General features: G+C 46.2%; 4 protein-coding genes across 4 annotated transcripts; 2 read left to right on the top strand and 2 right to left on the bottom strand.

The window, feature by feature from the left end:
* Positions 1–5: 5 nt before the first annotated feature.
* Positions 6–2,232, top strand: N7479_000390 (origin recognition complex subunit 4; the record flags this gene model as incomplete). Its single annotated transcript, XM_057248088.1, has 2 exons — positions 6–1,544; positions 1,612–2,232. 2 exons carry the CDS (start codon positions 6–8, stop codon positions 2,230–2,232), a joined length of 2,160 nt encoding a protein of 719 aa, XP_057112520.1.
* A 3,247-nt stretch (positions 2,233–5,479) lies between these two features.
* Positions 5,480–5,929, bottom strand: N7479_000389 (uncharacterized protein; the record flags this gene model as incomplete). Its single annotated transcript, XM_057248087.1, has 2 exons — positions 5,480–5,779; positions 5,846–5,929. The coding sequence occupies 2 exons, from the start codon at positions 5,927–5,929 to the stop codon at positions 5,480–5,482; spliced, it is 384 nt and encodes a 127-aa protein (XP_057112519.1).
* Positions 5,930–14,081: 8,152 nt separating this feature from the next.
* On the top strand, positions 14,082–16,091 carry flbA (developmental regulator FlbA; the record flags this gene model as incomplete). Its single annotated transcript, XM_057248086.1, has 2 exons — positions 14,082–14,537; positions 14,616–16,091. 2 exons carry the CDS (start codon positions 14,082–14,084, stop codon positions 16,089–16,091), a joined length of 1,932 nt encoding a protein of 643 aa, XP_057112518.1.
* A 1,271-nt stretch (positions 16,092–17,362) lies between these two features.
* Positions 17,363–18,845, bottom strand: N7479_000387 (RNA polymerase II accessory factor CDC73 family protein; the record flags this gene model as incomplete). The annotated part of the gene is made up of 2 exons (XM_057248085.1): positions 17,363–18,100; positions 18,162–18,845. The coding sequence occupies 2 exons, from the start codon at positions 18,843–18,845 to the stop codon at positions 17,363–17,365; spliced, it is 1,422 nt and encodes a 473-aa protein (XP_057112517.1).
* Positions 18,846–19,103: the final 258 nt, after the last annotated feature.

The following is a 19,103-nucleotide window of genomic DNA, read 5'->3' as shown; positions in this document are numbered from 1 at the left end:
CAGCCATGAAAGACGCCCGAGCAACTAAGAGGAGGAGGGTCTCCACGGACGTTGATGGAGATATGGAGATGGGAAACGATAATCAAGACGTCTTCGCTGTCCCATCATCTCCCGACAACGACAGAACTTCTCCCACACCGGTGAAAAGTGCGCCACGGCGTCGATCTATCGCAGCGAAGACAGGCCAAGATGGCGAGGACGAGAAAGGCGAGGTACAAACACCCGCGCGGGTTGGGACACGTTCAAGTGGGCGGCAGCGCAAAACACCAAAAAGGTACGAAGAAGAGGTCGTAACACCTTCATCGAGGAGAAAACCAGCAGCTACTCCACGAAGTGCGCGTGCCACCCGAAGCGCGCAAAAGCCGCGACGATCTCCGGTAGAAGGTGAAGATGAGGCTGAAGTCGAAGAGGAGGACGACGACGAGGAGGAAGAGGATGACGACGATGATGACATGGACCTCGACGAGTCGTCCCCGGAACCTGCCCCTCGTACAAGTACAAGGACCAGATCGAAGAGAAGCACCGCGAAACCTAGACCCAGACCCAAGAAAGCCTCGGCCGCAGAGCCGAAAGAGAAGTCTCCTTCGCCAGAGTACCATGACGGCTTAGATGACCTCGTTACGATGGAACTCCAGCAAGATCTTTATCATGAGCCGGAGGTGCATGAGACCGTCGATATTTCTGAGCCGTTGCCAGAATACGTCGAAAAATTACAAGCGCTCTTTCAGACGGGTCTTGGGGACGAAATGCGCATTCTCTCGACTATAATGCTCGAAAAGCTGTCAGGAAAACGACAGATTCCAGTGCGAGGACTCGAACCGGAATACCAGAAAGTTCATCAGCTCGTTGAGCAGACTGTCTCCATTGGTGAGGGTAACTCCATGCTTCTCCTTGGATCCAGAGGATGCGGCAAGACCGCGATTGTGGAATCCATCATCTCGTCCCTTAGAAAGGAACACACCAATGATTTCCACGTAGTACGTCTCAATGGATTCTTGCACACAGACGACCGTCTAGCTTTGCGAGAGATGTGGCGCCAACTTGGCCGTGAGATGCATACCGAGGATGATGCGGCCAAGGTCAATTCTTACGCAGATACGATGGCGACGCTCTTGGCTTTATTGTCGCATCCAGAGGAGCTCTTTGGGGCTTCTGGTGACCCGGGATCGAAGACTGCTGCAAAATCCATCGTGATTCTGTTAGATGAGTTCGATCTATTCGTCACTCACCCCCGACAGACTCTGTTGTATAATCTGTTTGATATTGCCCAGGCCCGCAAAGCCCCCATCGCGGTCATTGGGCTCACTACAAAAGTTGACGTAACCGAAATGCTCGAGAAGCGTGTCAAGAGTCGATTTAGTCATCGATATACTTACGTCCCTCTGCCTCGATCCTTCGAGGCCTTTTCGGATATCTGCCTAGGGAGCCTGGATCTCAGTGATGCGGAAATGGTTGATATTGCAAATGAACTTGGGCCTAATCGCGCTCTAGTTGAGTCAAACAAATGGAAGACACTGCTGGAGGGATGGAAGGAATATTTGAAGGTAAGAGCTATCATATTTTCTTTATCGAATCAATTGAGTCTTCGCTGAACCTCGCTCTTGAAAATAGCATATGTGGGATGACAAAGAATTCCAATTCCACCTCAAGCGTATCTACAACCAAACCAAATCAGTGAAGGAGTTTTTCAACAGCGCACTTCTGCCCATCAGCGACTTGCTACAAAGTGTATCAACCGCTGAGACACCTACACTCGAAGTCCCAACCGCGAAAAGCTTCGCTTCCCAATCCCTTGATTGCCCCGACCCAGCACCTCTTCCTTTCTCCACGTCCATCACATCATCCAGTCCTTCCTCGTTGCCACTGGCTTTGTTGGTAGCCGCAACACGCTTGGCAGCCCTGTTCGACCCCGGAAACGACGGCTCCCAGTCACAGAGCATGTCACCACTTGCGCTTTCTTTTCCCGCCGCATACGCAGAATATGTTCGGCTCCTAACCTCCGCAAAGATATCTGCCTCGGTGTCAGGAGCTGCTGCCACGCCAGGCCGTGTCTGGGGCCGAGATGTCGCTAGAGAGTCCTGGGAAAAGCTGCTCAGCTGGGGACTTGTGACTCCTGTGGGCAGTGGAAATGGCACTGCTGACGGGCAGATGTTCCGTGTGGAAATCAGTTTCGAGGAGGTCATTGAAATGGCAGGCTCCGGAGGTGCTTTGGGCCAGTGGTGGCGCGAATAAAACCTGTCAGCAATTTGGATATATTGCGAACATGTATTACTGTGCTGCGTTCTTTGCGCCGGTAGCGAGAATATCATTTTGCTTTCTGACTATCCAGTCTATCACGATATGAGTGGCTAGTCAGAATACATCTTAACTAATTTCCAGTCAATTCTATACTGATTCATTCTGGAATTGATATCAAGTCCGTCCTCCCATACTGTCCCAGTATACAAGAAATAAAGCAGCATAACACAGCCAACCATAAGCTAAATACATACCATGCATAGACGGTCCCTGGAATTCTATTGAAAAGGGAAACAAATACATCTTAACCTTAACCCAGCCCTAGGGGATCTATACCAGTCTCACCGACATATGCCCCGAACTCAAGCCCCGACTTCCGGTATCAGATATATCACATAACACCATGCGACAACATGCACAGAGTACTCCGTACATACGGAATACATAACCACATGTAACAACTGCCAAGCATCATCCCCAAGTCCCTGTTTTAAGTTGTTGGCAAACATCACTAGCCACTAGCCCCAAACCTACTCTCGAAATCTGCCGATCACCCTTTTCCATCGTCTATCCTGGTTGGAGTATGATCAATCACGCCATCCTTGCCTCTGCTTCGATGGTGTATGCATGCTCCCACGCCCTCCGAATACAGAGTCCCCGAAGAGAGGGTGGCGATATCGGGATCCCATCTAGATAGTTTCAAAACCGGCTGGCGAATTCTTCAGACAAGGTAACGGAAGGGCAAACCTTGCATATTCTTTCTTTGCCAGCAGATCTGTACTTTTAATAGACGGATTGTGGCAATGGTAAGGAGTAATGCCGGCAGCTTTTCGAATCTCGCTGCCTTGTGCTAATATTCTCCTTGCTTGTACAGTCATTCCAGAGGTAAATGACATATTACTACAGGAATATGCAAATGCTGTACTTCGACATCAACATTTTGTACTCTATTTGATTGGCGACTCCCAAACACGCGGCATTTCGACATATGCATGTGGCTTGCCATGTGTTAAAAGTGACAGGTCTAATTCTCAGGTCTTTACCCACAAATGGTAAAAGGAGGGGCTGGTGTCTCCGTATGGCAAGTTGTGCGTTGAGCATATTACTCTGCATGCAGGACACCGATCCCTGGGGTACCATGTGAAATATGTATATAGGATCTCAAGGGCAATCCACATGGTCGAGGCTTTATGTTGATTAGGTTACATTCTCGAGTGGAGGTGAGTTGGAAGTAAAATGACGTCCTATCTATATGATAATCAGAATGCGTTATTTCGAGTGTGAAACAACGTAGGAATGGAGGCAAATGCAACGCAAAAAGCTGTTGAGAAAGTAGACTCTACAATCCTGCAACCCTCGCATGGCTCTGATGTATATGTACACCGTACTCTGTCTCGTCCTGGCCCACAGCTCGACCAGCCGTTAGAAATTCAGCTCATACTGCAGGTTGCAGATCAACATTATTGCTTCTGTCTGAGGCTACATGAACATGTGTCCGTTGTGCACATGCCCAAAGCCCAAGTGCATTTAGCCATGCGGTAGCCCGAAATATACTTTGTGTTTAGTACAGCCCACAAGATAGGGACGGGATGAGTATTTCGAGAGAAAGAGGAGACTTGCTGGTTTCAGGGGTGGGGTTAAATGTAGGCCCGGGATGAGTTGTTAATAAAAAAAAAAAAAACGGAGCCTTGTGCAACGTGGTGTTCTCGTGAAGCCGGGATTCGTTATATACAACATAGGTGGGCCGTAGCCTTCCGTGTGGACTTCTCAGTGCAATGTTCTGCAGGTAACATGAGACGCTGTACTTCGGGGAGAAAGGTCGTCAAGGATCTTCCTGTGGTCACCGGCTTTGCTCTGACCCCGCTTTGATGCAGATAGGTGTCGAGTGTCTTTTTTCTTGTTAGAATGCAGTGTCCCTTACACATTTCTTCAGGCTTGGTGGCTTGCCTTACCACACCGCCAAGCCGGATAGCCTCTGCCATTGCAAGGTTAACACCAGAAGTGGGTGATCGGAGAGTTAGCTCTAGTCGGATAGTAACTCTTTCGAATGGGAGCTTAGGGTCGGCTATCAGGCTTTTGAGCCAGGGAAATGTCAAAGGTGATCTTCATGGGTTTCCAACTTGTAAACGTGTGATTTTTGATTTGATTTGCGACGATCATTATCGGGCAACTTCCGTCTTCCCACGTGCACCAGAAAACGACGATCAGCGAAAAATGACGGTCAAGCAAGACCGAGGCATGCGCAATGACCTGATATCGGTGGAAATAATTCCATATTAAATGAGTACAAAGTAGATAACCCCTCTATCTCGATAATAGCATTGATCTTCGAGTTAGCTCATATTTGGTGGAAGTATACAGGTGTAGATCCCTGCGTCTTAAATTCGTATAAATATCAAATAAAACTCCTTCCCGGTCCCAGTAGTGCTTTTGTCAAGATCGGATATTCCTCCCGTTGCGAGGTGCATGATTTTCGACATGGTTATCTGCATAAAGGTTGTTCGCAGAATTGTCGTGATCACACCATGCGAGTAACCGAGGACTAAGCCCGAGTCACGATATCAACTGAGAATCCCCGTAAGACGATCGACAAATCAAATTGTTCATCTATCATGAGACAAAGTAGATCGCTCTGCATCTGTCAGGGCCACATGGGCATGGGAGCTCCACAGCATAGTTTACAATGCAAGTCATTTACTGAATTTTATGTCTTCGGCAACTACAGTCAAATAGTCAGCTGCTTATACGGCGTTGTAATACCTTTTCTGGTGCTATCTTATAGGTCTTTTTGAGACCTTTTAAGTAACTTGTCCACTTATTGGTCTCATAGCTAGAAGAAGCATTAGGCGCAAATATATAGAATACAGTGAAAGACGTGTAAAATATGTTAATCAGCTTGCTTATTGTAACATGATGATAACTACAGACTTGTTAACTCATGTCTCAAGGCATCCAACTGGCCTCAGGAATAACCAGGACTACAAACAGCAGGAAGATCGGCGAGCACGTCCTCATCCCACAAGTAGTGGGCGAACTCGGCCGTTGGTCAGCACCATGTTGCTTTGGCGTAAGAAGACTGTTTTATCGTAGTCGTGAAGCCGAACTTGCAGTCTAGGCCAAGTATAGAACCCATGGGTTGAGCTAATATGTTCCATAGGTGCTGTTCCCATCAACGACAAGGGAAGACCAAGTAAATCGAAAATCTCCCACGATGGAATGTTGTTGATTTTGGGTTCAGATCTCAATACAAACTTGGAGGATCTGGAGGGATCTGCGGTGATGAACTCCCTCCATTTCCTTGAAGTCTGTATCCTGGAAAATCCAGTTTCCAATCCACGGCAGTGACTGTGGCGATGCCAATAACGGCCAACGTATGCCCTGTACGTAAAGTACGCAGTTCGAGGATGTATGTAATCTCGCGGCGGGCGAATATCCAAAGGTTTCCATGTGTCAACGGCATCGAGTTTGTCATAAAGGGCATGCCCTTCAAGGGCTGGCACCCTAGTTTGCTGTGAAGACTAGGGAATAGAGTCTTGGTAATCTATAGTGTCCGAAACATCTGTTGGTACTTGTTTCTGTGTAGCATTTGAGGAGTAAAGAATCTTACTGAAGACTTGCTGTTTCTCAATAAGGCATCCTGTATGGCTAGGTTCAGTTCAGCAGCAATCTGAATGGCTTGCTCTGCTGACATGGAAATATAAAATTGCTGGTAAGTAACTGTTTAATTTTGCTTGATGATAGATAGATCAGGGGGACTTGCTGTGTCTCCCTCCACTTCACACAGAAGACGTCACAATCAGGATGGTCAAAACGATGGCTCAGATGCCCAAAATCCGCCTGGTAACTCGTCTACCCTCATTTTGATAGATCGAAGAGAAACGAGAAGATTGGATGTTTTTTCGAGATGGTCTTGTATTGGGTCTGTATTCCCAAATGTTTAAGAGGGAGAGTTGATTTTCAGAAAGGAGGGAAAAGGGAAGTTTTATGGGCAACTACTAGCACGTGCCTTCCTAAATTGGTTATTGCCTTCTCTTTCTCCTACATTCCAAGGTTGATCTTACACTCTTATCAAATATAGGTGATACTAAAATGCAGCAGGTTTGCGCTACTATATAGTCCTAGAATCCATCTTGTATATTTGCTCTTAATGGATAGTTTATAAGATTAGTCTTCCGATGTGAGATCTGGTACCCAACTCGGAACTGCAGATGTGACTATGATATCACTATATAGTGAAGTAGACCTTGGAGTTGTCTTACTAATGAAGTATATATCCCTATGTATTTAGAAGGTTAGCACTAGCAAGGTTAGATATGAACCTTTTAATATGAGTCAGGATCATGATGATTTGATAATGAAATAATGCCTAACTCAGCTACTCCGTATGCTCCTTCTTATTCTGATACATCCGCCAGCTTATAGAACTACTATCTTCTCTTGATTTTGAATGGTTTCCTTGTGGCTTCAACACTGTCGATATCTCGAACTACTTAAGATGCTTGGAGAATACAAGACTTTGTCTGCCTCGTCAAGTTACACATATAGCGGTCGAAAAGCGTGAATTTTTCATGGCCGAAACTCAAGATACAATGGTAACCTCCTCATCAAAATCATTCTAGCCGAAAATCGGCTCAGATCAACCGTCCAACGAGAAGATGCGTTGAATACCAAGATTAAAGCTGCGAAAAAGCTTTCAAGTGTCGATGAAAACGACTCGAAATCTAACGAGCTTGAAGAGGAGCTAGAGAAAGTCAGAAAAACACGTCGCAATCAAGAGTGGGATCTCTACGAACATGAGTGTTTCATCCACGAAGGATCGTTGAGAAGGGGCTACAATTCGGTGAAGAGCAACCCTGCTTGGTATCTCCAGGAAGAGCTTATCGAAGACTGTATAGGTAGAGGAGGTTGATGCAGCCGAGCCTGTGGATGCTGTGAAAGACGTCAATTGCACACTACAAAAGAGAAAGGTATTGGGCATTGTACTGTTGAGTGTCTTTGCTGTATACACGAGCAAGGATCCGAGTTTACGGCGGAGGAGAAGAAGGGCCTTGATGATCGATTTGACAGAATGCTCCGGTCTGATAATCCCGCATTTCTTCTGAGGATTGCAAATGCGTACTTTTCGAAACCTCTAGTTTGGAACTTAAGACCAAGCATACAAAGTAAGTCTGACAAGGACTAGTTCTGGTGATGATCGCTCGACATTTGGTTGGTCTACGTTTTATTGTCGCTTAATAGTTGTTTTTCCAACACAATATTTAGTTTGGTCGTCTTGCTTTTTTGGTGCCTACGATATCAAGTCTGCCAACGATAGAATAACGTGGCAAATCAGTTATACGATAACAAGAATAGTCATATCTTTTTGTGTAGTCCTATTGGGTATCCACTCAACTATTCTTTTTATGTCATGTGTATTTCCCCTCGTCTCAGTTCTATAACTAGAAAGATTAAAAAGGCGGTAAAGCGCCTAAAGCCAACGTTTCCATGTATAACCAGGAATTTAGTTAGCCAGTCAGGAATAATGGATAGTATCTCATACATAGGCTAACCAGGTAGGGTTGTAGGTGCATATGTAAGTCGGCTGTTGACTCTGTCGGTGTTTTGCCGATCTGCCACGTGGACTTGCAAGTCCTTTGTTCTCGTGTGGCTCTTCTGCCGTGTGTTTGTGAAGGTGGAGTTGTTTGCCCGGGTGTACGAATATATGGAGCACTACGTTGTACGTCGTATGGTAACACCAATCGGAGGTTTTTCTTTTTTTTCTTTGTGTTTTCCGGTCTTGTTTTTGGTGTAGTATGTACATCGTGGATCACATATCCAATATGGGACACTTGCGTATAAACGTGTTATATATACAATATACTTCGAATGTATGCTCGTTAATAGATACTTAATTGGTTAGATAGGGATTTAGGTAATCCCTGCGGATAGAGATTTGACACTTGCCAAGCCTTCGGGATTAGCTTGAGACCGAAACCGGTACATAGAAAGTCTAGGAACAGGGAAAGAAGGACAAAATCAGGAATTTATTTTTGGTAGATATTTTACCCCTTAATTAGCAGAAAAAGGAGAGAAACAGGAGAAACAGGAGAATCACAATATCTCTATGTGGCCCATGGAACAATCCGAAACGTGGCTTCTTAGCGTCTTCTAGAAGGCTTCTAGAAGGCTTCCAAGGTTCTAGCGGGGAATTTGTCACGGAGTTCACCGGAAATATGGGCTTCCGTACGGAGTATATTTGCATGATTCAGGTATTGTATCCCTTATCAGAACCATTTCAATGACGTGGTTACCTGACTTGCAACTGTTTTCAGAAAGTGGAGTTCCACCATGAACGGCCAAATTCTTCGTATTCTATACATAGTATTGTGTACTATGTATCTTGTATTATATGTATTACAGATGCACTGTACAATACAGGCGTATAATAAAGCGCCAAAGGGACATTACTATAAACGGCCAAAGAGGACCTCGTGTGTGCACTTCCATTTCTATTCAAATAGAACAAAATTCAACTTCGAAACATGAAAAGGTCTCTTATCTACGTATATACGCCCACAAGTTAAAACCTTAACATTGACGTCCACGGGCGCGGCCTACCGATTTGGAATATTTCGTAACAATCGGGATGTCCGAGAACAACTGATATTCGAGTCCGAGCGAGTCAAAAGTACAAGATTAGAGCCCACAGAGCTGACGATAGTTTCAAAAAGAAAAAACTCTCAGCGCGGCTACTCCGTTAGCGCCAGGAGATACATATGTACGGGGTACGATCGTACGATCGTACTACCTACAAAGTACCTACGATGCACCGAATAGGTAAACAGATCAGATGAGGCTCTGTTCACATAGTGCTGCGTGCACGGAAGTCCACTAGTGTTTTCGCTAGTCTCACAAGGAGAGTTTCTGTCAATCGGGCTCCTCGGGTTCTTTGTCAGGATTGTCATCCCAACAAGACGGTGGCTGAACTACGGAGGAAAAGGTCGTTGCGTAAGCCACATGGCCCCCAATACGGGGGGTCCAAAGCATCTCTAGACCTTGTGAGTTGAGTTACAGACTACTGTAGCTAGGGGACTAGGGGATGATCAGATCTGTGCTCGAAAGGTCTAAATTATTGACCTCTCTGGTATTCCACGTGGCAACCTCAGCTAGTCTTTCCCCACATTCGTAGCTCCGATAGCTTCAGCCTCTAGAATGTGATGCGTAGTCTCGAGATTTCTTGGCCTATCTAAATCTAGAACCCCTGATGAGTGCTACACCGTATTCCCTATCATAAGTGAAGATCGATCCTCTTAATTTAAAGATTGAGTTGATACTATGATTGTCTAGAACATCTAGATGTGTACCCCAGTCTACGATGTACATCAAGGGGCGCAACGGAGGCGAAACAATCCAGGATTCATCTAGACCTTTCTCTTTACCCCCGGCTCGTCCAAATGTAAATGGTTAGGGAGTGTTCTTCGCCCAGATATTTAGAGTTTTAACATGGTCAGCCCCGTGCAAGGAGCATCGAGGGCATAGTTTGAATCCCAATCGCGCAAGCCACATTCCTACAGAAAAGCAAAACTAATACATAGTTCTCGGATGTTGGTTAGCTGAATTCCGCAGAGATCTGCATACAACCATGCAGTTCGGAGTATGTACAAAGTACACCTGCTACATGCAGGGACCCTCGAACAGGTAAGGAGGTGATACGTGGAGGAAGTTGTCTCTGTAGAGTATGGGGATATATAGAATATAAGAGTCTATATTTTTAGGGTAAGGTACCTAAAATACATAAGCTTTCCACTTACGATCGCCACCAAGTCCTGAAACGAAGGATGCAAACTTGTCCTAAACAGGTATGGTTAGCTTCTTGGCAGCTGATTGAGGGTTTTTGGGGTTTGAGTTTTCATGACTCATGCAAGGTTGGTGTCGAAATGTCATATGTATCTCGTTCAAATCCACATTCCTAAAATTACATTTTATATTGTGTGACTCCATATCTATGCATCTGGAACATTGAGGAATTACCCCTGAATACTCTAAGTCTGCAGGAATCCCTTTCGCGTGGCCATCAGGGATGTTGATATCTGGAGAAATATACCACATGGGGTTGAAATTATGTCCACATATATGTATAAAATACCAAAAAAAAATAAAAAATTACATACACTACTCTACATAAGTGTAGAAAAAATATCTCATTCATATCTCACTCACCGTTGGATGTCTGACCGCAACTTTAGACTCTTAGGAAAAACTCCGAATCTGTTAGCGGGCCTCAATTTTGGATAGCTTCAATCCACTTCAATAATATGCCCCGCGGGACTAGGGCGGAACGAAGCGACAGGGATAGTGTCCACCATCTTCTTCAAGTTTAGCGTCTCGCAATAATGGATCTGATGTGCAAGCACTAATTGTATTGAAAGTAATCTACGTTTACGAATACGAAGTACGAACTTATAAATCTCCTTTAAATTGTTCTGACTCCGTACTTTGTATATCTATTCACACTCCTTAAAAACCACCCTAAACCCCATATCTCACTATAAATATAGAGCCGCACGGAAGTTATTCGAGTCAAATCAGCAATTAGCAATCGCGCACAAGGCTGAGCCAAGATGTTCAGAGACCCCTTTTTCGGCCCCCAATTTCGTCACATGAGCTACCCCTGTTAGAAAGAGAAAGCGTGGAATTCATCTTCCCCTGTTCTAGAATATGTAATATCCACGTGGCCCCGATCGTGTTATTGTGATTGATCCTAGTCGATAGATCTCAACAGTTTCTTGGTTTTTTGGAATTAAAAATATGATGTATCGCTTATTGGAATGTTCTCCAAGGATTCTGCTCTGTGATGTAGAATGTACATAGTATCTCCATTGGATCTGCACTATTTAATTTAACTTTTGTTGGGCTAATCTCGTCTTGCGGGGGAGCTAATCTCATTATCGTATGCAGTGCGATCACGGAGTATCTTTGCTTAATCTGTCTCTATCGCCGTGCTTGAGCGGTCTACGGAGTAGTCCAAACCTTTTTGGGGGTTTGAAGATATAGGGTACTTATGTTGTATGTTATACGCATGGTACTACCCAACTAGGTAAGCTCGCCCGGGACCTAGCGGATGAAACTCGCACTGACGTATGAAATTCGTGTTTCGCGTGACCTGTTCCGGGACGGTTGGTTGGTCAGCTCTGCTTGGTGAGCATTACCTCTTTAAGGGGTTGCTGACGTGTCTGATATAGCTGTCCCGAAACCCTCATTTGAAAGCATGGTTCATGCAGGTGAACTCCTTGGGGGCCATATCTTTGGTGCCTATATTCGGGCGCTCTCTGAACGAGAATCAGGTGTCAGATAAGGCTCTCAGGCTGACCGATAGTGTTAATGCTAGACGCGAAGGATATGGGATTACCAATCCTATTGCGCATTGTTCACCTCGTATTTTCCAAGAGGCGATAGATGATCATCGATAACGAAATTGACGATCGTGAACCCCAGAGCTTGGCGGGGAAGCGACACTAGGAGCGTCTCTTATGATGTTGAAGGCGTCAATCGGTTCCGACAAGGCGGTAAACCCCCGTATTTTCACAAATCCTGAGCCGGGGAGGAAAAGCTGAAACTGGCCAGGAACCCAGTAAACACGAACCAAAACCGTTGGAATGTGTCAGCCACGCTTATGGAGTAGAAATCATGGAATTTATTAGCGATAGCTCCCCAGTGCGCCCCGTAATCTTAGACATTCAGGGGAAAGATTCGCGATGCTGCGCCTCCCTCTAGACGCAAAACAGTAAGAGGGGAGGTTGGCGGTCAGACGCTAAGCATCTCTCTCCACGTGTGCCCACGTGGGACCACATGGGTTATGCGCACGAAACGAAAAGAAGACGCTTGGAATCACCATGGAAGCCTGGAGGATTAAGATTATTATTTTTTTTTTTCTTGACCGCCCTTGATATTTTCTGAGTTACACGCAAGGTCCTCAAAATGGAAATACCCCTCCCCCCACTACAAAGTATGAATTGTTTAACCTTGTGGTACATTGCACAAAACACGGGATTATATATATATAGATATATATTTGTCGTGTTGCCTGATCCTTTGTCGCACTGGATAATATGTAGTATCCAGTTTCAGGATCAAAGCCTACATGCGACATGCCAGATTTGGATTAGTGACGCAACAGAGAACCTTGGGAAGAAGAGGAGTATTCCAAGGTTTTTCCTAGTTGCCCCACCATTAGTAGATCGGAGTTGGAAGTGGGGGTTCTCCGATCACGACATGAGGATATTTCTGAGTCTCCGGAGACAAGGTCAGAATAGGGAAAAGAATGCCCCCATCAGCATACTGGATCCATGTGTATAGATAACGTTTCTGATCTATTTTCCGACCGAGTGGGCCGAATTAGGAATAAGCAGAGAAAAGCCCCGTTGTCATATCTAGATTTCTCCAACTTTGCCATAAGGCTAACAGGACATCCATGATTATATCTTGGAACATCATACAACATAAGGTATAACCTTAGAATAATATCACATTAGATTCCGGGCTAAAGTGTAAGGATTCCCACGTGGACTCAAGCTTTACATCACTTACCTCTTTTGTCAGCATACAGCTTCTATAGCCTTAGATTATGCATGGTGAAATGGCATGGATGCCTAGAATTAGGTACTCTACGTAGAGTAGATCATTGAAAAGACACCTAAATTAAGTATGGATACATAGACCCTTGAAATATACATATATAGAAATGTAACACTGAAGATTTAGATCTGGGATTTCACCCGTTATTACTCCGAAGCCCTATTTGTTTATTAAGCAGAGATCTAGTCCCAAGTCAGTAAGGGTAGCGATTCAGACAAGGGGGAGGAATTTAAACGGCTTGGGTATTTCAGCAACAGATTGAACATTTGAATGTTCAGGTTACGTGTATTACCAATACCACGGTACCACGATCTAACGGATGTGTTCGACCTTTTTTCCTTGGAACTTCGGGTAAAAATCGATGAAATCATTGGAAAAGATTGGGGGTTCCATTTCTTTTTGTTTCCCCTTGTCTCCATAGATTTATTTGGAATCACCCAAACTATGAAATTAGACTATCTGTAGACTATATGTAGGTTCCAAGGTTAAATTCATATATCCCGATTTCAAGGTATACTTTTATACTTTAATCTGTCTAATCCCTGATCTGAGAAGAAATCTATCTAGAAGAGTTGAAGAGTATGGTATTATACATATTTAAATACCAGACCCCAGAACCCACCGATCTTCATGGCCCACGTTGTTTGGATGCATCAGGCCAAACTCTTTTGGGGCTCACGCGTGGCTGTGGATCATGGGCTGACAGGCCGAATGGTGCTTCTATTTCCTTTTCCTTTTTCCTTTTTCCCTCTTTTTTTTTGGATTTTAATTTTTGATTTTTCTTTTCTCTTTTCTTTTTCCTATTTCTATTTTTCTAAATAAATTCATTTTCCTTTCCCGTTTTCTCTCTTTCCCCCCCCCCCCCTTACAAAAAGTAGACCCATCTTTCTCTTACTCCTCCTTTTCTTTTCTATATTTGAAGGAAAAAGGAAAAAATAATACTAATAGAAAATTGTCATAGTGTATACATAATTTCCTTCATCCCCCCCCCCCCCCTCTTCATACCAGTTTTCCAATTTTTTTTTTTTACCTTTGAGAGTTAGCAAGTCCACTCTTAATAATTTTTTTTATTTCCTTTTTTTTCCATTTAATTTTTTTTTCGCATTTGCATTTCCGTTTTTTTTTTTTTTTTTTTGCAGAAATCCCATGTTTTTTTCCGGTATCAGGTGTTTGGCCTAACCCACTTTTTTTTTCCCTCTGGTTCAACCCGAAAGACTCAAAACCATTCAATGCCAACCCAACCCGGGAGCCACAGCCGAGAAGATTCTCTCCCTTCAGTTCTCTATTCTGATTTTGGTGGTTCTATCTCACGCAATCGTCGCTCTTTCGCTGCCTTGGCCCAAAAGACTTCAAACGCTTTCGCTAGTTTGTCTGGAAGTACACTCCGTTCCTCGACCTCATACGGTAGTCTGTCGAGACCGCATAAGCTCTCCGCAACCCCTGTGACCCCACCATTTGACGACACCTACGAGCAATTGACCGGAACTTCGCGACCTTCTTCTCCGGCTCTGGTTGAAAACCCCAATTCGCTTTTACAGCGTCGTTTGACTCTCCAGCGTATTCCTACAATCCAGCGTCTTCCTACACCTCCCCACGAAACCCGCCCTTCCCCGCCCGCACCCAAAATGCATCAGACCTCGTCAAGGTTATTGCGCATGACCGAGGATGAGCGCCCTTTCACCAAGGTAGGTTTTCTAAAAAAAAAAAAAAAAAAAAGAGATCATGAAAGGGAAATCTTAGAACAATTGGGCTGATTTGCGCAGGATTTCATGGACTTGTTCTCCACATTGATGGTCAGCTTGAAGTTGGATTCGCACCGCGTTCGTTTCACAAGATATGACCACACATTCACCTCAGAGGAGGCCGTCAACAATCTGGGCTCCCTCAAGTTCTCCCAGTCCAATCGCATGCCCGATCCAAAAGACCCCTCCCGCATCGTCACCACTACCACGACCACCACTTTCTCCATGGCTAAGGAAATGGCCCGATCCGTCTGCCAGCGTTTTGTCGATGCGCGCTTCATTGAATCTGTCGACGGCAAAGCACTTCTGATCTTCCCCCTCAAGGGCGCCCTCTTCCAGCTCACTCCAAAGGGTATCAACATCCTGCAGCGTTTCTGCCAGCGGAATGGCATTACCGCCCGTCACGTGATGGATGTACTAGAGTCGCCACGCAACACCATGCAGCTGGTGAACCTAGAGCGTGACACGGATAGCGATAAGCTGTCTCATGATCGCGCGACAATCGAGGTTATCTTCCGCCGCTTTGCCGGTCAGGATGGCCCCAATGTGAAGAGTAGTATTTCAACCTCGGATTCGGATTCTCTTAGTGATTATACCAATGGTCTTGTTGGTGTGAAGGTGGCTCGAGAGCGCAAGCTTCTGGATGGAAAGGTTTATAGCAATACATTCACTGGAAAGGCATCGGTGGACTGGTTGATGGATTGTTCAACTACTATTGAGCGCCGGGAGACTTGCTTGATTTCTGAGCTGTTCCTGAAGTATGGCCTGATCACGATGATTCAAGATGACAAACAATTCCCCGATATCGGGACCAATGCTCATTTCCAGCCTTCCAAGTATGCCATCTACGGCATTACCGAGCGCGGACAGCGTGTATGTGGATGGATTGCGCGCGAGAAGACCCGCGAGGTTGCGACGACATACGACAGTCGTGGCATGCCACGCGACTCCAATAACGCCCGATTGACCCATATCCTTCAGGATCCCGCTCTCCGCTTGCTCTTCCGTGAATTCCTTCGCTACTCGCTCTGTGAAGAGAACCTGTCTTTCTACCTCGATGTCTCGGAATTCACTGCCAACTACCACAAGGCCGAGAAAATGGGTACATTTAACAAGGTCGACTCGGTGCGGGAAACTTTGGCCGCAGCATATGGATTGTACAACGCGTTTTTGGCTCCCGGCTCACCCTGTGAGCTGAACATCGACCACGCGCTCCGCAACAGCCTCGCCAGCCGCATGACCAAGGCCGTGGGAGACGATGAGTCCATGTTCAAGAGTCTCCAAGAAGTGGTGCACCTGTTCGAGCTTGCTCAAACCTCCGTTTTCAAGCTGATGTCAAGCGATTCTGTCCCGAAGTTCCTGCGTGACCCCAAATACTCCGTCGTTCTGCAAGAACACGATGTCGACATCTTGGGAGGTCCGCGTTCATACTCGCCCACGCCAGTCGGTCCGCCGTCAATCCCAGAACGCAGCATGAGCCGCTCGACCCGTGCCTGACAACCACCGCCCACAAGCATTGACATAGTCCGCAACCCATTCGAAGACGAATCGTATCACTGCGATTCCGACTCCTCATGAGCCCCCTCTTTCGGTGCATTATATCTGCCCCGGAAAAAAAAAATTCAACACTTGCAGTTCAGCATCTGGATTCGACCTCCCTTTTCTCAAGGCACAGATCGAATCGAACCACACTGCAAAACCCGCACTCATGCTTGTGGCCCCCACACGGAAACCCGCTCCCCCTGTACAAAAAGGGGACATAAAATATCCGGTCGACCTTGAGAGACCCGATTTCATCAATCTCGTCATGATCGTTTCCGACCACGAAGTTATTTACTTTTTACTCTCTCCTCCGCATGCAGTCCAGCACAGTCTCGTGACGAATCTGTCTGGCTGCCATATCCATTTTCCCTTTTTTAATCCACGAGATTCCCCCCCCCTCCGAACGAAAGACGTTATGATCGATGGCTCATGTTATAGAGAAGGCCGGAACTGGAAAATATTTGTAATATTTGGATGGCATTGCTTTTGTTTTTTTTTTTTCTTTTCTCTTTTATATTCCCTTACTCTTCGCATTTTCTCCTATTTCTCTCTTCTCCTCTTGGGGGAGTGCTGAAACAGAAGACTCAAGAACAGAAAAAAACAAAAAACAACATTGAAAACATGAAAGATCGGAGGCTGTTTCTTTTTCTTTTTGAGCATCTGATACGGCGTTCCTTGCATGTCCTTTTCCTCTCTTGTCTCTTCCATACAACTCATCTTCTCTTTTGCATCTCTTTTTTGATCCCTTTTCATCTGAGCATGTCATATGATTCCATATCTCTTTTTTTCGCTTTTCTATCGATTTCTATTTCCTATGAGCCTTGTTTTCCTTAAGTTCCTGCATCGTTCTACCCGGGGCACAGCGAGTGAGTTCTGGTCTGCTTGTGTATGTCATATTATTCTTTTTATTGGGAATTGCAATGGACATGATCTTATATTCTCATATCTTCCAAGTAAATGGTCAATGTACTACTAGAATGTGCCTGCTACGAATTATATAGAGCACGAGTCCAAATTACAGATTAAATCTCCAATGAATTCAATATTTTTGGGCTAGATCAGCCATACATACATAGAACATGATAGGAACAAAAAGAAATAAAGAAAGACAACCACAACGCCTAGAACTGCGCCCTGAATGCCGATGGTCATCATATTCTTGGAGAATTGAGGGTATTGAGAGAGCAAGATGACAAGGAAACCGAGACAAAAAAAAAAGAAAAAGTCTACTTATTTCCCCATCCACGAAGTCTCATACCCTCCTCAATAGCAGTCCAAATACCCTCGACAACCTCCCGATCCCGCCAACGCCCACCACCATGAATACCATTCTTCTCGTCCCAGCGCTCAACAGCAAAGTTTTCCACACCACGACCCCACCCCTTAACCTGAGCAGGGATGTCCTCACCACGCCAACCAATATAAACACCAGTAGCATGCTTGAACAGCTCCGGCGGCGAAGACCACTTGTACGACTTAAACTGCCACGTCTGGCCGGTAGTAAAGACAGCAACAAGTCTGTTCCAGTACTCTGGTTTGAAGTTTGTCGTGCCATCGACGACAATGAACTTGGTTGGACGTGTAGGCTTGCCGCCGGGACGGGAGCTTGCGCTGGCGCTGGGGTTCGAGGCGTCGCCGTTCAGACGGAGCGGGCGCTCGAGCTTCACGAGGTTGGCGTCTGTGGCGCTGGAGAGGGTTGGGTGGTCCGGGGGTACGAAGATGCCTTCTTCGAGGAAGGTTTTGACGTTCGACATGCGGATGAGGGATGATGCGGAGGGGGAGATTAGGATGATTGGGTCGGGGCGGGAGTGGGAGGAGCTCGACTTGCGCGAGGGAGCCATCGAGAGACCGGCTGATGGAGCGGGGACCATGCCCTTGCTGCCTGGTTTGGCGCCTGGCTGGCCTGGTCGATTGCGGTTGCGGTCGAGGAATATTTCGGCGCTCTTGCGGACGTGTGAGAAGTCCTTGGGGGGTGGGGTTAGCTATGGTCTATCGTATCCTGTTTGGGGGTAATTCATAACTCACTGTCGGCTTGATTCCCCGCAGCACTGTGTTGCGGTCACCGATCTTGCGCTCCCCATTGTAGATCTCCTGTAGTCGTGGGTCAATTTGCTTTTGAGGGCGGCCCTGAGTTCCAGGCTGGGCTGCTCCTGCGGCTCCACTGGGGACGGAGGTGACGCCGCCAATTGCGCCGGCGGCAATCCCGGCGGCGTTATCGGCCTGCGCAACACCTGCAGACGCGGCGGCGGCCTCAGCAGCGGCAGCAGCTCCCTCGAGGGGCTTGATGTGTTCGCTGTCGTCGGAGGCACCCTCTAGCCAGGTGAACAGGTCAAGACGCTCGAGGAAGATGAGAATCTGCACACTTTCCTCCTTGCCACCCTCTGGCGTCTGCTGCTTCAGCGCTTCGTTGAATTCCTGCGCCTTAGCGATGTATTCGGGAATGGCGACATCTTTGTTCTGCCAGGCGAAAAGGATACTGCGCAGGTCAACAGGGGATTTGGTAGATGCTGAGATGAATCGTGTGAGGGTTGATAGAGCGATGGTTTGAGGAACTGGTTGGGCGAAGTAGAGATGTGTGGCTTTGGCCAGGTTGTCTGTGGCAGGTTGGTCGGAGAGCTCGGACGAGGTTGTTGGTGTTGGGAGGTTGCCAGAGGCAATCGCACGTCGGAGTGCTAGCAGAGGATCTTGGAGCGCGGCATCGGTTGCCATTGTTGTGGATAGGGCAGTGGCCCTGGTTGCAGCAGTGATATGGAGGAAAGTTGTCGGGGCTGGGATTGAAGAACGCGCATTTGGAGTCGAAGCTCCGCAGACTTCACGTGACACGGTATAGCGGTATTCCACTCCATTTCAAGTCCAACCTTTCTCTATATTCTTCAAAAAGAATAGTTTAAATAAAATACTTCCATGAAGAAATAGCTACTCCCTGACTCTATCTACCTCGCTTTGTCTCTGGCACCCCTTCTTCAA

This window comes from Penicillium vulpinum, assembly GCF_028829585.1.
Source record: "Penicillium vulpinum strain IBT 29486 chromosome Unknown utg000001l_segment0_segment0, whole genome shotgun sequence".
In the NCBI taxonomy this organism is placed as follows: domain Eukaryota; kingdom Fungi; phylum Ascomycota; class Eurotiomycetes; order Eurotiales; family Aspergillaceae; genus Penicillium; species Penicillium vulpinum.
The sequence above is the reverse complement of the archived record's forward strand: the minus strand, read 5'-3'. Positions and strand labels throughout refer to the sequence as shown.